Raw genomic sequence first — 18,295 nt, forward strand, 5'->3', positions numbered from 1 at the left:
GGGTCCCTCCCCCTCCTAGCCCTGGCCCAAGAGGCCCCTCCCCAGGACAAGTGGGGAGTGGCGGGTGGAAAGGCAGGCAGGGGCTCAGGGCTGCTGCTCTCGTGTCCTCTGGCGAGAGCCCAGCCAGGCCCCTGCCCCTTCCTCTCCTCAGGCTCCTCTCGCCCCGCTTTGTCCCAGGAAGGGCCCAAGTCCAGGTGACTGCCCTCCTCCTTTCTTGTACCAACCATGCATTTGTACAGTGGGCCCTGTTCCTGTGAAGTCATATCCATGGTCTCTTAGCCCTGCCACCTGCCACTTGTCCCTCCTACCCCACCCTGAGTGGGGCAGAGACGCATGAGACTCACCCCCGCCCTTGGTCTCCCAGAATCCTGCTATAGCCAGAGATCAATAAAGAAGGGAGACCTGGCCTGGCTGTGTGTGGTGTTTGCCGGGTGAAAGTGCACTGGGCATCTTCACGTGCACTGTCTCTTCAAGCTGATGAAACCCTGGTGTGGTGTTCATCCTGTTATATATGGAGGCCCAGAGAGGTGAGGTCTTGCCTGAGTTGCACAGCAAGGGTGGCAGAAGGGGACCTTACACTTCTGAAGTTCTTTTTTCTCTCCATCACACTACTTCTTCAGTAAAGAGGGGTGAATCTCCCCTCCCCTCCTCTCCTCTCTCCACTGCCTGGAAAAATCAAAAGCAGTAGACAGGAGAGGCCTGGCTGTGGGGTCTGAGGAAGGTTCTTCACTTCTGCTCAGCTTTCGTCGTTTACCCTGGCCCCTTGGTGTCTTGGACAAGGGGGAGAGGTGACCTTTCTAGTTCCCAGCAAGGGCCTCTCCGTGAATAGCCACTGTGTCCTCAATCTAGCTTGGCTAACAGGTTGGAATCTGGGTGGTGGTCTCCGCGCAGCTGGAGAAGGAACACATCTTGAAGCTTGGGAATCACTGAGGCTTGGAGGGCAGGCAGGGAGGCATCCCCGCAACACCCCGCCTCTTTCCCATGGGCCAAGTGCCAGGGTGCAGTTCCCGGCTTTGTTCAGTAGATGGCGCCCACAGCAGCGTCGCAGCCAGCCGGGCCTTAGGGCTCCAAGGCTGCAGGGCAGCCCTGCCAGGTGGTTGTATCTTTTCCTCAATATGAAGAGAGCCTGGGGCCATCCTTCCTTCTTGGTACCCCGGAAGTCAGTCCTCCTACCTATCTGACCCTCAGCTCTCTTCCCCCAGCAAGTCAGGGCAAGGCTGGGGTAAAACTCCCTTCTCACGGCTCCTGTCCAGCTTCCTTATTTCCTCCTTCCTGGAGGCAGCTGGGCAAGAAGGAGGGGGGCTATAGAGAGGGCAGGACAAGATGGGAGGGAGAAAAGATTCTTCAAGTTGGGAAAGAAAGAGAATACCAAGGACTTAACACTAAATTTATCACTTTTAAAAACAAGAGATTTTCCCCAAAAGTGAGAAATAAGAAACAAATTCAGTGTCCGTGCATTCCCAACTGCAGTCTTGATTCCAAGATACCTCCTTCACTCTCAGATCTGTTGCGAGGGAAGCGGGTAGAAAGAGAAGGTGAGTGAGAGGCTTGAGGTCCTATTGTCCCCTCCCCTGCTGGTGTGTCCAACCATCCCGTTAGGCATCTAACTTCTAATGTCTGGCACCAGTCCCTGGCCCCGTGTCCAGTCTACACAGGGGAGGGGAGACTGTAAAATCAGAGCTCACAGGGTTATTTCATCAGTGTCTCCATTCCAGGCAGGACCACTGCTCACCAGCCTGGACAGGTGAGGATCTCCCTTTGGGTTCCAAATGCCCTTTATCAGAAAATCCATGGTCTACTTCCATCACCCATTCCAGGAGCCAGAAATCCTCAGACAGAGTCTAACCTCAATGCCTCCTGTTGCACTTTTATCCCGTTTCTCTTTGTCTGTCCTTCCAGGGAGATGCAAATCTTCTGGCCACAGAGGACAGCTTTTCAGTGACTTGTCCCACTTTTCCTTGACTCCAGATCTTAGCCCTCACCCTCCCCACACAGCCTGCTCTCCTGCAGACTGGGCAGCCCAGCCCTGGGGTCTTACCGAACTGGCTCCCTTGGAATCCAATGGTGGTCTACGGGTTGAGGGTTCCTCTGTGCTGGGTTTCTCACTGCCCCTCTCCTGAGCGTTAGGGATGGATTCTGCAGGCTCTGAGGAGGGAGAACAGGTGGTGGGAGGGACAGGTAGTATTCACGAGGGCTTGGAGAGAGACAGCTGCTTCTGCTCACCCTAGCCCATACTTCAACGACCCCTGAGAGGAGCCCAAGACCAAGTGGAAGGCAACGGGGCAAGACCAACAGGGTTTTCTCTGGTCACAATGACTACTTAGGTTCACTATCTTTTAAAAATCTGCAATCGGAAATTGAAAAAAAAAAACTCTAAAAAAAAGCTTAAAATTCTGGGTATGATCTCAAAGTGTGGCTAAACCTGACCTGAATAGAGATGAGCTTTTGATAGCCTATTTATCCCACTTAGTGTGACCATTCATTTCCCTGCAGAAATATTCATGTGTTTGATTACAGGGGGCTCTGCTGGGGGTATTATGGAACATATGGTATATATACCGTGTCACCTTCATAAAACTGGAAAAATTCTGACTTCTGGCCCACATCTGGGATAAGGACTCATGGACATGCAGGTTCCATTGCTTGCATACTTTGTGTTCACTGCTGGGCTAAGGACCAGTCTCACTGAATTTTCACAAACAACCCAATGCAATAGGCGCCATCATTATCACTTTACTGATTGAGGTTAAGCTGCTCAAGATCTCTGGGCTGATAAAGTGGCAGAGCCAGGATTCCAGCCCGTGAAGGCTGCTCCCATTCCGGCCGGCTCCCCCCGATACAACAGGGAGCTCTGAAGTCCAAGTTGGGAGGGGATGGTGTCATTCAGTAAAGAAAGATGAGAGATGCAAACACATGCCATCCATGCAAAGAATCCATACTCTCAAGACAGTTTCTGGCTACTGCTAGGCCCCTCCCTACAATGGGGAAGGCTGGCCTCCCCTGGGGTTGGTCCCTCCCCAGCCTGAACGTACTGTGTGCTTTCCCAGAGGTGCCCGGCCACGACTCCGCTGCTGTGTCTCTGATCCCAGGTGGGCAGGACTCCTGTGTCCCTGTGCTCTCAGCGGCTCCTTCAGGCTCCTCTCCCTGCTGCTGTTGCCCCAGCTGATGTTCAACCATCATCTGGATCTCTGAGGGCAAACAGAAAGGGAGAGAGCATCGGACGTGACTGCCCAGCCTCCTCCATGGACCCTCAGATTTGACAGCCCCACTAGAGGGCCAGCACACACTGCCCGTGTGGTTTGACTTTCCTGTCTGAGATTGAACAAGGAGGGACATCTGCTGGGCAATAAGGAGGGACTAAAGCTAGACAATAAAATGTACTTTTTTCAAAGGTAAGGGAGGGGAAAGGAAGAGCCTTTAAGATCAAAAGATCCTCCTGACTTGCTGGGATACCTGGTCTCCTTTGGGGGCAGGAGAAAAGACTCAATTTAGATTCAAGAAATATTTGAGTACCTCCTCTGTGCTGTGCATTATGCCGGGTGAGTTCACATACTTTATTTAACTGCCAAAGTGAGGTAGTATTCAGGGCCCCTGTAGGTTAAGCAGGTTCTCCAAGGCCACCCAGCTAGTGGGTGGCAGAGCTGATATGCAGCCCCGGGTGGTCCAGCAACAACTCTCCTTTAATAAAGGCAGATTTAATGACTTCCCAAGGATTCCTTCCAAAGGGGTCGTCCCGGCCACTGCTCAGCATCAGGCATAGCGGGGAAGGGTCTTCCGAACCTTTCATTGTGGGTGTGGTCCTCGTCACCTTCTTCTGTTGCCGTGGAGACATGGACAAAGTGGACTGTGAAGGGCACAGAGCACAGGTGGGCGTCCGCCCTTCTCGCCCTCCTCCCTGCCGTGCCATGCTTTGGGACTGGAGACTGGGGGTAGGTGTGGGCTTCAGCAAGTGGGGGAAGAAAACTGCTTCCTCGGCCCCCACCCCCATGATGGTGAGCAAGGAGACCGTGTATGGGAGAATGCAGAGGACCATGTGTGTACATCCACTCAAGAACATGTGGGGGGGGGTACAAGAAAGAGGGAGACAAAAGGTCCTACAGATGGGGGGGTTGAGGAATAATCTTCTAATGGGTCTGGGGGTTCTCTGTGCTGGGCTGAGCGGGAGGGGCCAACTCACCTTGAGATGTGGGTTGGGGACCCGATCTTCATCCACCTCTGAGGGAAGGAGGGAAAGGAGAAAGTGATGAGGATGGGAGATCCAGGGGGTCCCGCAGACTGACTTCCCAAGGGGAGGAGCCTCTGCAATCACCTCCTTCCTGATCCGTCCCTCACATCTGCCCCTAGGAAGCTGGCCCTGATGGTGGCTGTCCCCAGCCTCTTCCCTCCAGCTCCTTCCTGCTCTGCTGGCTGGCTTTACCTCCTGCTTCTAGTCCTGTCCTTGCCTCTGTGGTCAGTCTGCATCTACATCCTTGCCTCAAACCTGTAGGTTCTTGAAGGCAGGGTTTGTGGTCCTTTTGTCCTTTTCCTCCCTGTCTCCTTCCAGTCAGCCCTCGATCCAGAACTGAAACATGCCTAGGAGGGAACACCGGATAGAGAACAGCAAACTTATCCTGTGCAGGGCCCAGGACAGTCCTTTTTAGTAGTTGGAGGAAAGTTGGAGACTCAGGTATCCTGAATTCCAGTCCGGTTTATTAGCATCACTACCTCTCTTCCATGCTCTCGCCAGCGCCCCTGACATTCTCTGAGACCTTGTTCTCTCCCCAGACCTTGATGGAGACACTGGTGACCAGAATGCCAGCTGCTCCCTGAGCTGTTTCTAAACTTCCCCTTCCCCTTCCCCTCTGGGGGCCATGAGAATAGCTGATGGCGGCGGTCCCTCTCCCTCACAGCTGTCACCGCCTCTGGCGGTGGGGGCAGCAGCCTCTCAGTTGCTGGAGAAACCTGGAAGGCTGTTGCCACAGCAACCAACACTCTGTTGACCACCTCAACTCCTGGGGGGCTTAGGAACCAGGTTGTCTCCCCTCCTTCCTAGCACGGCTCTGTCTTTCCAAAGCGGAGGAAATCCCCCTGCTAACCCAGCCACTGCTTCTCTGCCTCCAGGACTGAGGAGACGGCGGGCTCCTCAGATGTGCCCTCCTGTCTAGCACCCACCTTCTCTCACTGGGACCCAGCTGTCTTCAGCAGCCCCCACTCCCTTCAGCGACCCATCCTGGGGTTACCTGGGGATGACTGGTCACTGGTCAGCACGAGGGTGGCAGGGGTGGGGCGGCGCCTCCGGATCTGAGGGAAGAGATCAAGTACACGTGGAAGCATCACAGCCCCACGCACACTCAGCAACATAATCCAGGCCGCCCACTTAGCACACCTCCAAAAGTGTCACGTTACACTGAACCCACGGTCTCCGGGTGGACGTTCTTGGGCCCGTCCCTCTGCCCTGGGGACCCAGAAGACCACCTCCACTCCCTGCTTCCCCCAACCCCCTTTCTGTCTCCGCATCTCCCGGGTCCTGGCCCCAGCTGTCCATCTCAGCAGCTATATCTGCGCTAATGCATCGATCTCTGGCCTGCTGTCCTTCCGTCCATCCTGGATCAATGGTCAGAAATAACCCGAGAGGGCACAAAGCTTTCCCCTTAGTCTTCCAGCCCACTCCCCAAACGGACATGAACCTGTGGTGGGCCAGCACCTGCAGAGAGCGCCCCTCGAACCCCACCCAGCCCGGAGGACAGCACAGAGAAGGTAGGTCTGAACGTGCCTTCGCCTGGCCCATGTCCCTCCCTCCCTCATCTCCTCCCTATCCTTCTACACACTGCCTTTCTGATTTGTCAGGAAATACGGCCTGGAGAAATCCTTGTCATGGTAAATATAATATGAGGAGAAGCGTGAGGCAGGACCCTGGTCAGGGACTAAAGCTAAGCTGAAAAATCTTATCCTGGGCTCTGGGGTCCCATTCTAAGAAAGTAACAGATAAGAGCGGATTGACTGCTGGGCCTCTGAGCCCCCTTTCCCCGCCTCTGTTCTTTTGTCTTGCTGCCAATAAAGTTGACTGTTGTTGAAGTCAGTCCAAGGACGCTTGGGACACGTAGTTTTTTCCGTTTCTCTGGAGGCTTGAAAGTGAAGGGTACCGTGGGGTTGGAGTCCCTGCAGCTCCCTCCAGGGCAGAAAGTGGGCATCAGCCCCAGATGGGGGCAGGGTTAATCTGAGAGAAGGACACCTCAAAGAAGAAATGGGTACATAGAATGGGGGTAGGTTGGGGTAGGGACTGTTTTCTTAGGAGAAGCCAGCAGTATCTGTTTTTGGTGGCATTTCAAGGTCCCTGGCAATACCAGTTCTGTGTGTGTGTTTGTGTGTACCTACGAGCATGCACAGCATAGACATTATTTGTGAGTCCGTCACTGGCTATTCCTGGTGCAAACGTGCTGGGGGCCAGCAGGTGGGCAAGTGTGCTTCGTGCATGTGGGGTGAGGCCATCCTTCTCCTAAGAAAGGACTCCTCTCTATTTCTTTCCTGCCCTGGGGGAGGGGAGCTGAGACAGGGAGAGGGTGCGGTGGGGGTGGGGATTAATGGGGGTTGGGAGCCTGAGAAGGAGTCTGCAAGTTTGATAGAAAGGGCCTCTGAGAGGGCAGCAGGGCTCTGTGATCTTGGACAGGTCCCTTAACCAATTTCCTTGCCTTGGACAAGATTTCTAAGCACTCAGAGTCCTTGAGAATTTTGATGTCCTACAGCAGGAGGGAGTAAAGTTAGACTTCCTGAAGTACCTCCCAGGCACCTGAACTACTAGCAAATGAGTAGGCGGTCTCTTATTTTCCTTGCCCCGATCACAAATCCTAGTTCTCAAGGACACTTGGTGCCTTTGCCTCTGATCTCTTTCCAAACCAGTTATGCCAAGGACCTGGTAGTTGTGGGCACCCCCCCATCCCCTGCCACTCTGTGCTCCATAACTCAGAGTTTCCAACCCCCGCCGCCCTCTCATGTCAGTCTGGGTTAGGTGTTCCTGCCAAGCCTGGAGCTTTTTGCCTACACACTTGGGTAACACGGCAAAGGGGGCTGAAGTTAGACTGCAGGTAGAATTTCAGGTTGAGCAGACACAGATTTCTGAAGATGAGAGAAAAGCAGGCTGAAGTCCCAGCTCTTTTTCCCTCTGGCTCTAGAGCACTGCCTCATCCTCCTCCCCTGCTCCCCAGAGCCTTGGGCCAGCTGGCCTGCCCTCCCGCAACACACACCTACACCTGCCACATCTAACACCAAACAGAGGCAGGCGTCAGGCAGTGAGCACTTGCTATGCCAGTGAAAGGCATTTCTGCTTGGAACCTCACCCCTGAGCCGGTAGCTCACACTCCTGGGCGCTTTTCCCTGGGTCTGAGGTTATCTTAGCCGGCCCCCTGCCTCTAGGCATAATAGCCTTTTTCCTGACCCCAAGGGGACGCTCCCCATGCTCCTGGCTCTCCACCCTCCTCATCCTCAGGAGGTTTGCAGTCTCACCACCCTCCCTCCTCCTGTCACACCTTAGAGGTCTGGAGATGCGGCTCCCCCCAGAGGCCAGGGAGAGGATGGTGATACAGGTCCCTAACCCCTCCCCACACTTTGGGAAGCTAACATTATAGGGAGAGTGTGTGTACCCAGCCTTTCCCTTCACATCAGACCTTATTCCACCAAAAAGCTGGAGCAGCAGAAAGAACACTCCCTCCAGCCCATCCCAAGAGGTCAGAGTTTTCTCAGGTGGGGAGGCCCAGCCAGAGACTTGGCAGCCGGTTGGGGGAAACAGAGAAGTGACCTTGTGGGAGATGGATAGTCTTTAGGAACAGGGATGTCTAGGCAAATGGATAGAGAATGCGAAAAGAGATGGAGCAACGAGCAAATGAACAAATATTTGGCAAATGGGCGGTAGTAGCGACCACGGGTGGTCACCGTCTCCACGCACAGGCTCACTCTCCCTGATACACACACTTGCTCACACAGTCTCATACACTGCCGCCTCTGCCAGGCTGCTCGGAGCTAAAAATAGGCCAGGCCGGGAGGCTGGGCCAGGGCCCTGGACTCCCACCCCTTGAGCCCAGGCCAGCACAGTGCTTCTACCTTGCCCACGCCCAGCTAGGACCCCAGTCCCGAGAAAGCCCTCGTTTCGCGCTCCCCAGGGCCATTCTCTCCATTCCCTCCCCTTCCCGCCCCCCCACCCCATTACCGATCCAAAGGGCAGGAGATGGGAATAAGGACCCAGTGTCCAGACCTGCAGAGCGCGGAGTCAGCCTGCTGACACGACCACTCCTCTCTCCCAAGCCCCGGCCCTCGCAGTTTTCCTCAGCCCCTTCTTGTCCTCACCCTCTGGGGTTCGGCAGGGTCGCCCCCAATTAGGAGAGGGCTGGGGGGTCTCTTTCTCCTCTTTCAACTCTCTCCATTACCTGCCCTCTCCCTTAGGCCCTCCGACACCTTTGGGCGCCCCTACCGAGCTCAGAAACTCTGGCGGGGGGCTGACTGGGTGGGGGATGAAAGACTGGCGAAGGGTGGAGGGGTCGTGTCCTCAGGCAAGCCCCCTCCCCCAGGGCTGGGGAGGCAGGGAGCGACTCTCGCGGGGACCGGCTTCGAGGGCAGGCTCTCGTCCTTCAGTCCGTCTCGAAGAAGCACAGACGGGGAGATAGGGCTTCCACGGTGGGGGAGGGGAGAGAAGACCCCCCCCCCCCAAACAGCGCGCCGGCGCTCGCAGGGGCACACCGCCAAGGGAGGACTGAGCGGGGGTCTCGGATCGCACAGTCCAGGGTCCCTCGTCCTCTGTGGGGCGAGTTCCCTGCAGCCCCGCCCCGCTCCGCACCTGCTCCGCCGCCTCTGGGTCAAGGTGCGGCTCTAGCAGCGGGACGGTGAACTGGATCTTCCGGGGACTGTGGTCTTGCTCCATGGCTGGGGCGGCGGCCGCTGGGCCGGCGGCGGCGGCGGCGGCGGGCGGGCGGGCAGGCGGCGGACTCGGGGCTGGGGCGGGAGCGCTCCCTCTTCGCTCCGCTCCGGCCCGGCCCCAGCCCGGCGCGCTTGGCTCTCGGCTCCCGGCTCAGCGCTCCCGGCTCGCGGCCCCGGGGACTCCGCGGCCGCCGATTGGCTCGGCACCCGCCCCTCCCGGCCCCCTCCCCTTCCCCACGCCCGGAGCCTTAACCCCGTGGTGGCTGCGCCGCCGGCTGGCGGGGGCCACCGCCCCGCTGGCGGGCGAACCTGGGTCCCGGTCGCAGTGGACACAAACCGGATGGGTATGCGGGGATCCTCAGAGTTCTGGGCGGGGAGTGGAGGTGGGGAGCGGCCACGAAGAACTTCTCCAGGCTGGGGCAGAATTGAAGGGCTGGGAATGTGGAGGGGCGCTGCCAGAGAGGAGGCTGCAAACGCTAGAGGAAGATTTCCTTTCTGATCTTAAAGGGGTCGCCTCATAGAGAAAAGAAAGAAAGGGGATCTAGGCTTGCAGCAGGAGGGATTAAAGTTAGACCAGGAGAGGGACTTTCCACTGAGAGGAGACCACTAGAGCGGAGGTGGAAACTTGGAGGGGAGGCGTGGGGTCTGGGCACAGGTCTGGGTTCACTGTGCAGCGAGAGGGGGAACCGAAGACCTTAGAGGGTATCCAGAGCCTCTGTCTTGAAGTGCTGATGGCAGTGGTTGGAGGGCTCAGGGAGCAGGACCATCTGGGACTCAGCAGAAGGAGAAATGGGTGTGGCGAGCCAGTAATGCTTGTGAAATAGGTTTCTCTTCTTGCTTGCTAAATTCTGGGGATGTAAAGCAGGTGAAAGGCCTGCCAGGGGAGAACACTTCCCGGGGATGGAGAGGGAAACACCTTTGGTGGGGTGGCTTGTTTATAGATGGGCTTGGTTTCCAGTTCCACTATTGGCAGAATAATGAAAAGGATCTGCTGTAACTGAAGGGATGGAGGTGAGACTATGTGAAGAACTTACTAGTTTGGTGTAGGACCAAGATGTCAATACTAGTGAGTGAGGGAGATAGGATATTCACCGGAGCTGGTGGGCACTCTGCCAGGGGCTGGGGCCCACTGGGTAGAGGGAGGAGAGGTGCTGGGCACTGAGGAGTGGCAGGGCTGGATGCATCTTTGGGGGAGGAGAAGAAATGGGCACAGGGAGTTCTGAGGGAGGGGCTGGGGAGAGGCCAGGGCCAGAGATCTGTTTCTTTAGTCTTAAACTGAGCAACTGGCACGTTCCGTACAGATTGATGCCTGGTATTCTGGGAACCCTGGTATCATCCTCTCCTCTAAGTGGTCAGCCTAAATCCTCAGTTGCCTCCTTTTCCAGGCAGCCCTTCCCTGGCCTGGATTTCACATTGCCCCTTTCCATCTTACCTCCCAAAATAACCTCCCCTGCTCTTCCCCCTAACCGTATCCCTTTATCCAAAACAGGTCTGGCTCACTTTTCTCAGGGCAAGGCTGGGGTTATAGGCACCTAGTGGGCCAGCCAGACCTCTATCTGCTGTTAATTCGCTCCTGTTTTGCTGGCAGTTGGACTCCAGGAATGACCCCCTACACCCAGCCTACACATGCATAGTCCCTTTGTGCTCTCTTTGAGGTAGCAGGGCCAGTCTGGATAACAGCTGGTTGGATCCTCAGATCCCTCCCTTCCAGTTGCTCCCCTCCCCCCAGGTGACATTGGAAGGAGGGTGTGTGAAGGTACTGAAGCCAAGAGGATAAGGTTAGGGTGGGGGACAAGGGGGCCCAATAGGACCCAGGTGCTCTCTCTGGCTTTCCCTCCGCTCACCCATCTCTTAACTACACATACACAGAGCAGGGTCCAAGGTGTCCTTTAAATAGGTGACTTGTCCCTCCCCTACCCCATTCCACCAGGACCCTGGAACCTGGAACTTGAAGCCAGGATTCCCACACCCCCGTCTCTGGTGACTCAGATGCCCCTCGCTGAGGCTTGATTTCCACATCTGTAAAATGGGCAGAATTGTCCCTACCTGATAAAGTTCAGTATCATAGGAGGTAAGGCACCTGGCACATCGAAGGCCCTCAATTAATTGATAGCTGCTGTTATTATTGTCGTGTTATCTCCTGGAAGGACAGCAGAGTTAGGGGAGTCACCTTTCCAGGTTCTCAAAAGAAGACCCTCCACACCCACCCCAGTCACCCAGTTTGCCGTATTCCCTTCAAACTTGAGTTTGGTCATGGAAATTCCTCCCAAAGCCTCACATCCACACTTCCTTTTCCCTTCTCAGGCTCCAGATCCTCAGACTCCCTTCCCCTGAAAGCTGCATGTCAGGAGAGGGCCCAGAGCGCTTAGGCTCTGGAGAGATGGCTGACGGGGGCTGTGTAGGACAAGGGTTCCCGGGAGCAGCCAACGCTGGGGTAGAGGCAGAGGAGGGGGAAGAGCGGGGAGGGAGGACAGGCAGCTCCTGGTTCTGGCTTGGCAGGAGCCTGGGGGTGGGGGCAAAACGTTTAAGTGTAGCAGGGAGGGGAGTGTGGCTGGCTGCAGCCTCTGGTCCTGGGGTTGCTACACAAGCTGGAAGGGGTCTGTCTGTGAAGGCCTGTGATGTCGTTTTGACCTTTTTTATGCCCGGAGCTGGGTGGGTGACTGTGGTGTCTGTTGGGCTTGTGGGTGGAAGAAGACGTGGGTCGCTTGCATATGAGGTTGGGAGTTGCAATGCCTGCTCCTGGAGCCCTTCCTAGAATGAGTAAGAGCGGAGCCTGCCCCGTCCCTGGCTTGCACGTGCCTGTGCAAGGTGTGCTTGTGTGTGTGCAAGCGTTCACGTCCCTGCCGCAGTCCCGGCCCCACCGGAGGAGCAGCAGCTGTTCCACGTGGTGTACTTCTGGGTCCATGAAATATTTAAGGTTACAGGGATGTGACTCGGTGATGCAATTGCTTCACAGCTCCCACCCGCCCCTACTCTCCAAGCTGGACTCTGGCTTAACGTGGCTGCTCTTTGTGGTTCTCAGCATTTCTGCTTTTATTTGTCTGTCATCCTCACCCCCCACTAACCTTCTCCTGCGTTAATTTACTAATCCCCACACCCAACCAGGAAGGAGGTCAGGAATTATGATTAGAACCCAGGAGGCCAAGCCCTTACCTCTGTCTTTGCGTCTCCCTGCTGGCCAGTGTGTCAGGGCTAAACTCCTGCCTGTTGAAAACATGATGTCAAATAAAATTCAAAAAAAAGAAGAAAAGAAAACATGATGCATGCGCACTTTCCACGCATTCAGCTCTGAGGACTCGATACACCCAAAGGAGTAATGACCCTATCCAAGCGGTCCCCTGGGAAGCCATATGCTCCTACCAATTTGCTGCAGTTTCTCAAACATTTCTGGAAAGTCTTTTGGAATCATCTCAGAACTGGTGGCATCTGCTCTGAAAAATCCTTACTGGGGAGCGAATCTTTGTCCTTTGGGGTGGCTTTGCTCTTCTGGAAACGAGTGAGAGTCTTTAGGGGTTGTGCCTTGTGAAGAAGGAGGGAAACCAGACGAGGAGCAGAACTGGATCTAGAACTGAGGTGTGGGTATCCGGCAGTGAGGCTGTCTGCCCCCTGGGGCTCCAAAGCCCTTCTAGAAACCATCTCTGCAAGAGAAGTTGCCAGAACTTCTTGTGAGCCCCAGCAGCACTGTTGGAGTAGATGTGTGGCCTCTCAGGGGATGACTTGGAAGGCCCAACCTCCTCCAGCTGCTTGAGTCCTGGTTTGCCTGCAAAAAAACCCACTGTTGCGATTCTGCCAGGCTTGGGTGCACACCCGCTTGCAGCTGGCACTGTTGGGAATGGGGCCAGAGCTGGTGATTCAAACCGAGGGGATGCTCATTTCCAAAATGCTTTGCCTCTTCTTGAACCACAAACTGGTAGAGGTGGAAGAGACGTAAAGATCAGTCAACCCAACATCCTTGAGCTAGAGAGGGGAAACTGTGGCCAAGAGAGAGGAAGCAGCTCTTCCAAGGACCTGAACCCATGCCAATGTTTTCCCCAATAAGCCAGATTTGGAGGCAACGGCTGAACCTGAAGCAGGGGCGTAGATCAGAGGACCTCTTGAAATGCATTTTAACCCTGTGATCATCACTAGTCTAGAAGACCCAATCCCTCGCCTTCCACCCCAGCTCTCTAACAGGTTGAATTATACTTCCAACCAATCTTTTTTTTTTTTTTTTTTTTTTTTTTTTTTGTGGTACATGGGCCTCTCACTGTTGTGGCCTCTCCCGTTGCGGAGCACAGGCTCCGGACGCGCAGGCTCAGCGGCCATGGCTCACAGGCCCAGCCACTCCACGACATGTGGGATCCTCCCAGACCGGGGCACGAACCCATGTCCCCTGCATCGGCAGGCGGACTCTCAACCACTGCACCACCAGGGAAGCCCCCAACCAATCTTTATCAGGTATTCATATGTGCCAGGCATTGTGCTAAGCACTGGGGATACAGTGGAGCACAGAACAAGTACAGTCTCTGTCCACTGGCATCTTACAGCCTAGCAGGGCTCCGGGTGGAGTAGGGTAACTAGGTAATTATAAATGACAAATACTGCAAAGTGAAAGTACAAGAATGAGGTGCATCAGGGAAGGAGGAAGGTCAATATGACCTCTGATTGCTCGGATAACCGTCTCCTGGGTTCAAATCTTAGCTCTGCCACTTTGGGCAAGATGTTTAACTTCTCTGAGCCTTGGTTTCTTTATCTGTAACTAACAGGTATCTCTATTATCCTAGTGAGGGTGGGATGAGGTGATGTCCACAGAGTGCCTAGCTCAGTGCCTGGCACCCATCAAGCTCTTGTGAAAGGAACATGAGTAACGAGATCATCTTAGCTAATGTTTCCTCCTTTGACTCTGGAAAAGGCAGGGACAAAGAAATGGGGGCTTCAAAAATTTCAGAATTGGGAGGGGTTCTGCAGAACACCCCCTGCCCCTTTTTAGCGAGACCCTGCTCTTCCCACCCTTGTCTGGTCAGCTGTTCTTGATGGCCAGCTGTGTCCTCATCAGCATGGAGGATCACCCTGCCCTGCTAATTAACACCCGCCCTGTTAATGATTAAGTCTACTGACTTTGACTTGGGGGTGGGATGGAAAATTCCCCAGCCACAGGACGGGACTGAGGTAGGTTACTGGGAGTAGGAGGGAAGGGGCCCCTGGGCTCTGGGTGCGTTGTTGACGGTAGGCGGCCAGGGAGCAGATGCCTGGTTTTCTCCCGGGGGCTGCTCAGCAGGGGAGTGTGGTTGGAGAAGGGTCATTTGAAAGTCACAGCCCATCCTCCTCCCTCACTCCTACCAAGCTTGGCAGAGGGCACTGGGCCCCAGCCCAAGCCTTGGCATTCCTCTTGCCGGGGGTTGGCCATTGAATACTGCTATAGCCGGAAGGACAGGGGGAGATGGTGTATTAGTTCCTAGGGGTGCTGTAACAAAGTACCACTAACTGGGTGGCTTAAAACAGTAGGAGTTTATTCTCTTACAGTTCTGGAGGCTAGGAGTCTGAAATCAAGGTGTCAGCAGGGCCATGCTCCCTCTGACGGCTGTAGGGGACAATCCTTCCTTCTCTCTCAGCTTCCGATGGCCCCAGGTGTTCCTGGGTTTGTGGCAGCATAACTCCAGTCTCTGCCTCTGTCTACACATGGCTTTCTTCCCTCTGTGTGCTCTCTGTGTCCTCTCTCCTCTTCCTGTGAAGACATCAGTCATTGGATTTAGCACCCACCCTAAATCCAGGATAATTTCATCTCAAGATCCTTAATTAATTACATCTACAAAGACCCTATTCCAAATAAGGTCACATTCTGAGGTTCTGGGTGGACGTGAATTTTTTTGAGACACTCTTCGGCCTGCTACAGATAGTGAGATTGCCTGGCAGTTCAGCGAGGTGGTGAGTACTCTAGAAGGCTGTGCCAGGGCTGGTACAGGAGACCAAGGCTCTGGGTCCCTCCCCCTCCCCCAGAAGTAGAGAAAGTGCTCAGGACCCATAGGTGGGGTTGGACTGGGTCTCAAGAGGCCTAGAAAGAAAGGCTACTGGTGGTACAGAGGCAAAGGGATGGGTGTAGGGCTGTTCTAGATTGGAGTCAAGAAAGCTGAGGGGACTTTGAAGGGAAAATCCTGGGTCCCTGTAATTTAGTCCCATTGGAGGGGAGAGTGTAACTCCCATTACATTATACATTGTATATCGTACATATTCTGTATTGTATATTGTACATGTTATTGTGCATATTATATACTATATATTATATGACAACCACAACTTTTCATGTAATAAAAGAATAAAGTTGCATTTTGATTACCTGATAAGTTTGATTTCATGATGCAATCCTTTATACTTTATTGGGCCAGTGGGCAGGGAGAATTTATTCTCTTGCTCCTGGGAGAAAACCCTGGAAAGCCTCTTAACTATTCTGCTCACTCTTAGATAAGAGACAGGCTCAACTCAGAGATTAGAATGACCAGGCCAAAGTATGAACCAAAACCTAAAACTGTTTTTTTTTTTGGCTTGCTATTCTTAGTCTTTTTTTTTTTTAATTGAAGTCTAGTTGATTTACAATATTGCATTAGTTTCAGGTGTACAGCATAGTGATTCAGTTTTTTTTTTAAGATTACATTCTATTACAGGTTATTACAAGATATTGGACATAATTCCCTGGGCTATACAGTGCATCCTTGTTGCTTCTCTATTTTAAGTAGAGCAGTGTGTATCTGTTAATCCCATACTGCTAGTTTGTCCCTCTCTTCCTTCCTCTCCCCTTTGGTAACCATGAGTCTGTTCTCAATGTCTACGAGTCTGTTTCTGTTTTGTATATAGGTTCATTTATATCATTTTTAGATTCCAAATAGCAGCGATATCGTTTAGTATTTGTTGTCCTCTGACTTGTTTCACTAAGCATAATGTTCTATTTAACATCACTCTTCTGTGGACTGCTGGGCCCTGCTTCAGTTGGAGCCGGGAAAGGGGCGGGTGGCTGGCTTCTCTTCTCCCTTCCCCCTCCCCACCCGGCCCTGCCCAGTGCGGGTGGTGCAGAGCACACAGGAAGGGGTAGGTGAGTTTTTACACCCTTTGGCACTCAGCCTCCTCCTCCATCAGCTGGCAGTGTCCTCGCTCTTCCTCTCTGATGTTCTCTGGTGACCATTCTCTACTGGGTGCTCTCCTGGCTCCTCAGAGCTTTGCCATCAGCTCTGTTTACCTGTGTTTCCTTATCCCAGAAACTTGAGCCTCCTTCCTCAGCTGCTGGGGTCTCTTTGTCCCTTGAGGAAGCCCTATTGGACAGCACCCAAGATGCATGCGTGGGGATACACCTGTTTCTCCTCCAGGACCCATAGTTGGCTCTTCCTTTGCCAGGCAAACTCTGGGAGCCCAGGCTGTCCCAGAGCGTCAGCTCAGCCAGCCTGCCTACACGCGGTTCCCTGGTGCTTGTCTCTCCTTCTAAACTTCTGGGAGGCATTCAGCCCCCAGGACATGCTGCTCCCCACTCTAGGGGCCACGTATTCAGCTCTTGGGGTAACCCATGCCAGCATCCACTAGGTTTGCTGCAAGAGGGTAGGCCCCCTTCCCTTCCTTGGGAGAGAGGGGATGGGGCTCACAGCACAGCTTCCTCCATGCATTTCCTCCTTGCAAAATCCTCCCTTTGTTACTGGATACAATGGGTCCATCGCTTGGGGTGCTTAGCCAATGAGCACGCCAAGTAATTTTGATTAAAGCAGAAACATTTATTACTTGTGACAAGTAAGGAGACAGGGATATAGCTCTCAAAGTCTTGTCTCCCAAAACATCAGGATCAGGGAAGTTTTAAGCTAAAGGTGCATGCATATTCATGAACGGTCGAGTGTGATCTTCCATGTAGAGGTGGAGTTCCAGACACGCTTGTGCAGTATGACACGTTCAAACATATGTTGTGCGTTCCAAAATGGTGGCAATCTCTGCCCTTGGAGTGGAGATTTTAGCATTGACATGAGGCAAAGGGCACTCTAGGCTGACAAAATCCAGGCACCTCGTTGAGTGAAGTCACGAGGGTCAGCAAAGGTCAGTATTGTCATTCTCTGGGCTCCAGTGAATCTGGTGGTTGAGTGGTTGAGGGGTTTGGATCCTACAGAACAGCTCAAGAATGTGCTTCAGGCTGATCTTTACCTTTGAAAGAGAACTGGGTGTCTTTAAGGCTGATTTATTATCTTTGCTATGGTCACTTCATTTTCTGATAATAGTTAGTTTCTACATTCTTTTTTCTTTTTAAAATCATTAATTCTTGAGACTGATTCTTTCCACATGAAGACCTAGGAGGCCATAGTTCACCTTTCTCCAAATCATCAGTAAAGAGAACAGAGAGGGGTTCTGAAATGTTTGCTCTGTTTCTTAACGTGAGCTTGTCCAGGGCGTGTTAACGCTTTCTCTTATTCCCTGGTACTCTACTTCTGCAAGATATGCCATACTCTGGTTTAACCCCATCCCTTCCTTGTTACTGTCTCGCTAACACCTTCTCTCTCTATAATGATGCCTTTCTGTCTCCTTGATCTGGCTGAGGGGGTTAGAAACTAGTTCTTAAACACTTCTTTTGAAATTCTTCCTATGATGATTTGGTGCCTCTTTTTGAAATTCCATCTATTGTATCTTGGTGCCCAGTTGAAATTCTAATTTTAATATTCTGTTACAAAAGCATCTGGGACAGTTACGATTGTGCCGGGAGAGAGGGGCATCAGGTTTTAAATTCATACCAGCATCTTCTCTGTGTGGGGAAGGAGAGGACATCAAGTGAACGGCCCTGAGGTGGAATGGCCACCAGAGGGCAGCAGATCCTGCTTCAAACCCTGTTTCCTTCCTTGGACTCCTTGGAGCTGGATTCTTTTATTCAATTCCTAGAGACCAGGTGGCGCCCAGGTGCTGGGTCGCGTGGAGGGGCTGAGCTCTCCCGGTGTCTCAACCGGCTCTTCAATGTTGATCCTGCTTTCTGACTTTCCGCAGTCTAACCACCATTCTTCCAGTTGAAGGATCAAAGATGTCAGTCTGCATTTGACAGTAACAGCCGGTTACCAAACACCTACACTGTAATGGGCTTGGACATTAAAGCCACACTTTCTGGGCTTCCCTGGTGGCGCAGTGGTTAAGAATCCAGGACACGGGTTCGAGCCCTGGTCCGGGAAGATCCCACGTGCCGCGGAACAACTAAGCCCATGCGCCACAACTGCTAAGTCTGCCCTCTGTAGCCTGCGGGCCACAGCTACTGAGGCCCGTGCGCCTAGGGCCCGTGATCCACAACAAGAGAAGCCACCGCAGTGAGAAGACCGTGCACCGCAACGAAGAGTGGCCCCCGCTTGCTGCAACTAGAGAGAAAGCCCGTGCGCAGCAACGAAGAACCAACGCAGCCAAAAATAAACAAACAAACAAATAAATAAATACT

At 53.5% G+C, this 18,295-nt stretch overlaps 1 protein-coding gene across 2 annotated transcripts; it reads right to left on the bottom strand.

Moving 5' to 3' along the window:
- Positions 1–1,373: 1,373 nt before the first annotated feature.
- Positions 1,374–8,887, bottom strand: PPP1R1A (protein phosphatase 1 regulatory inhibitor subunit 1A; the record flags this gene model as incomplete). 2 transcript variants are annotated; one of them, XM_079714331.1, is made up of 7 exons in its annotated part: positions 1,374–1,504; positions 2,039–2,145; positions 3,033–3,188; positions 3,781–3,844; positions 4,178–4,215; positions 5,220–5,280; positions 8,804–8,887. In XM_079714331.1, the coding sequence occupies 7 exons, from the start codon at positions 8,885–8,887 to the stop codon at positions 1,499–1,501; spliced, it is 516 nt and encodes a 171-aa protein (XP_079570457.1). In that variant the 3' UTR covers positions 1,374–1,498. The 2 variants fall into 2 exon arrangements, with proteins under 2 accessions (XP_079570457.1, XP_079570458.1); XM_079714332.1 differs by lacking the exon at positions 8,804–8,887 and having other exon boundaries at positions 3,781–3,814; positions 5,220–5,316.
- Between the last annotated feature and the right edge of the window lie 9,408 nt (positions 8,888–18,295).

This window comes from Hyperoodon ampullatus, assembly GCF_949752795.1.
Source record: "Hyperoodon ampullatus genome assembly, chromosome: 11".
Lineage (NCBI taxonomy): Eukaryota > Metazoa > Chordata > Mammalia > Artiodactyla > Ziphiidae > Hyperoodon > Hyperoodon ampullatus.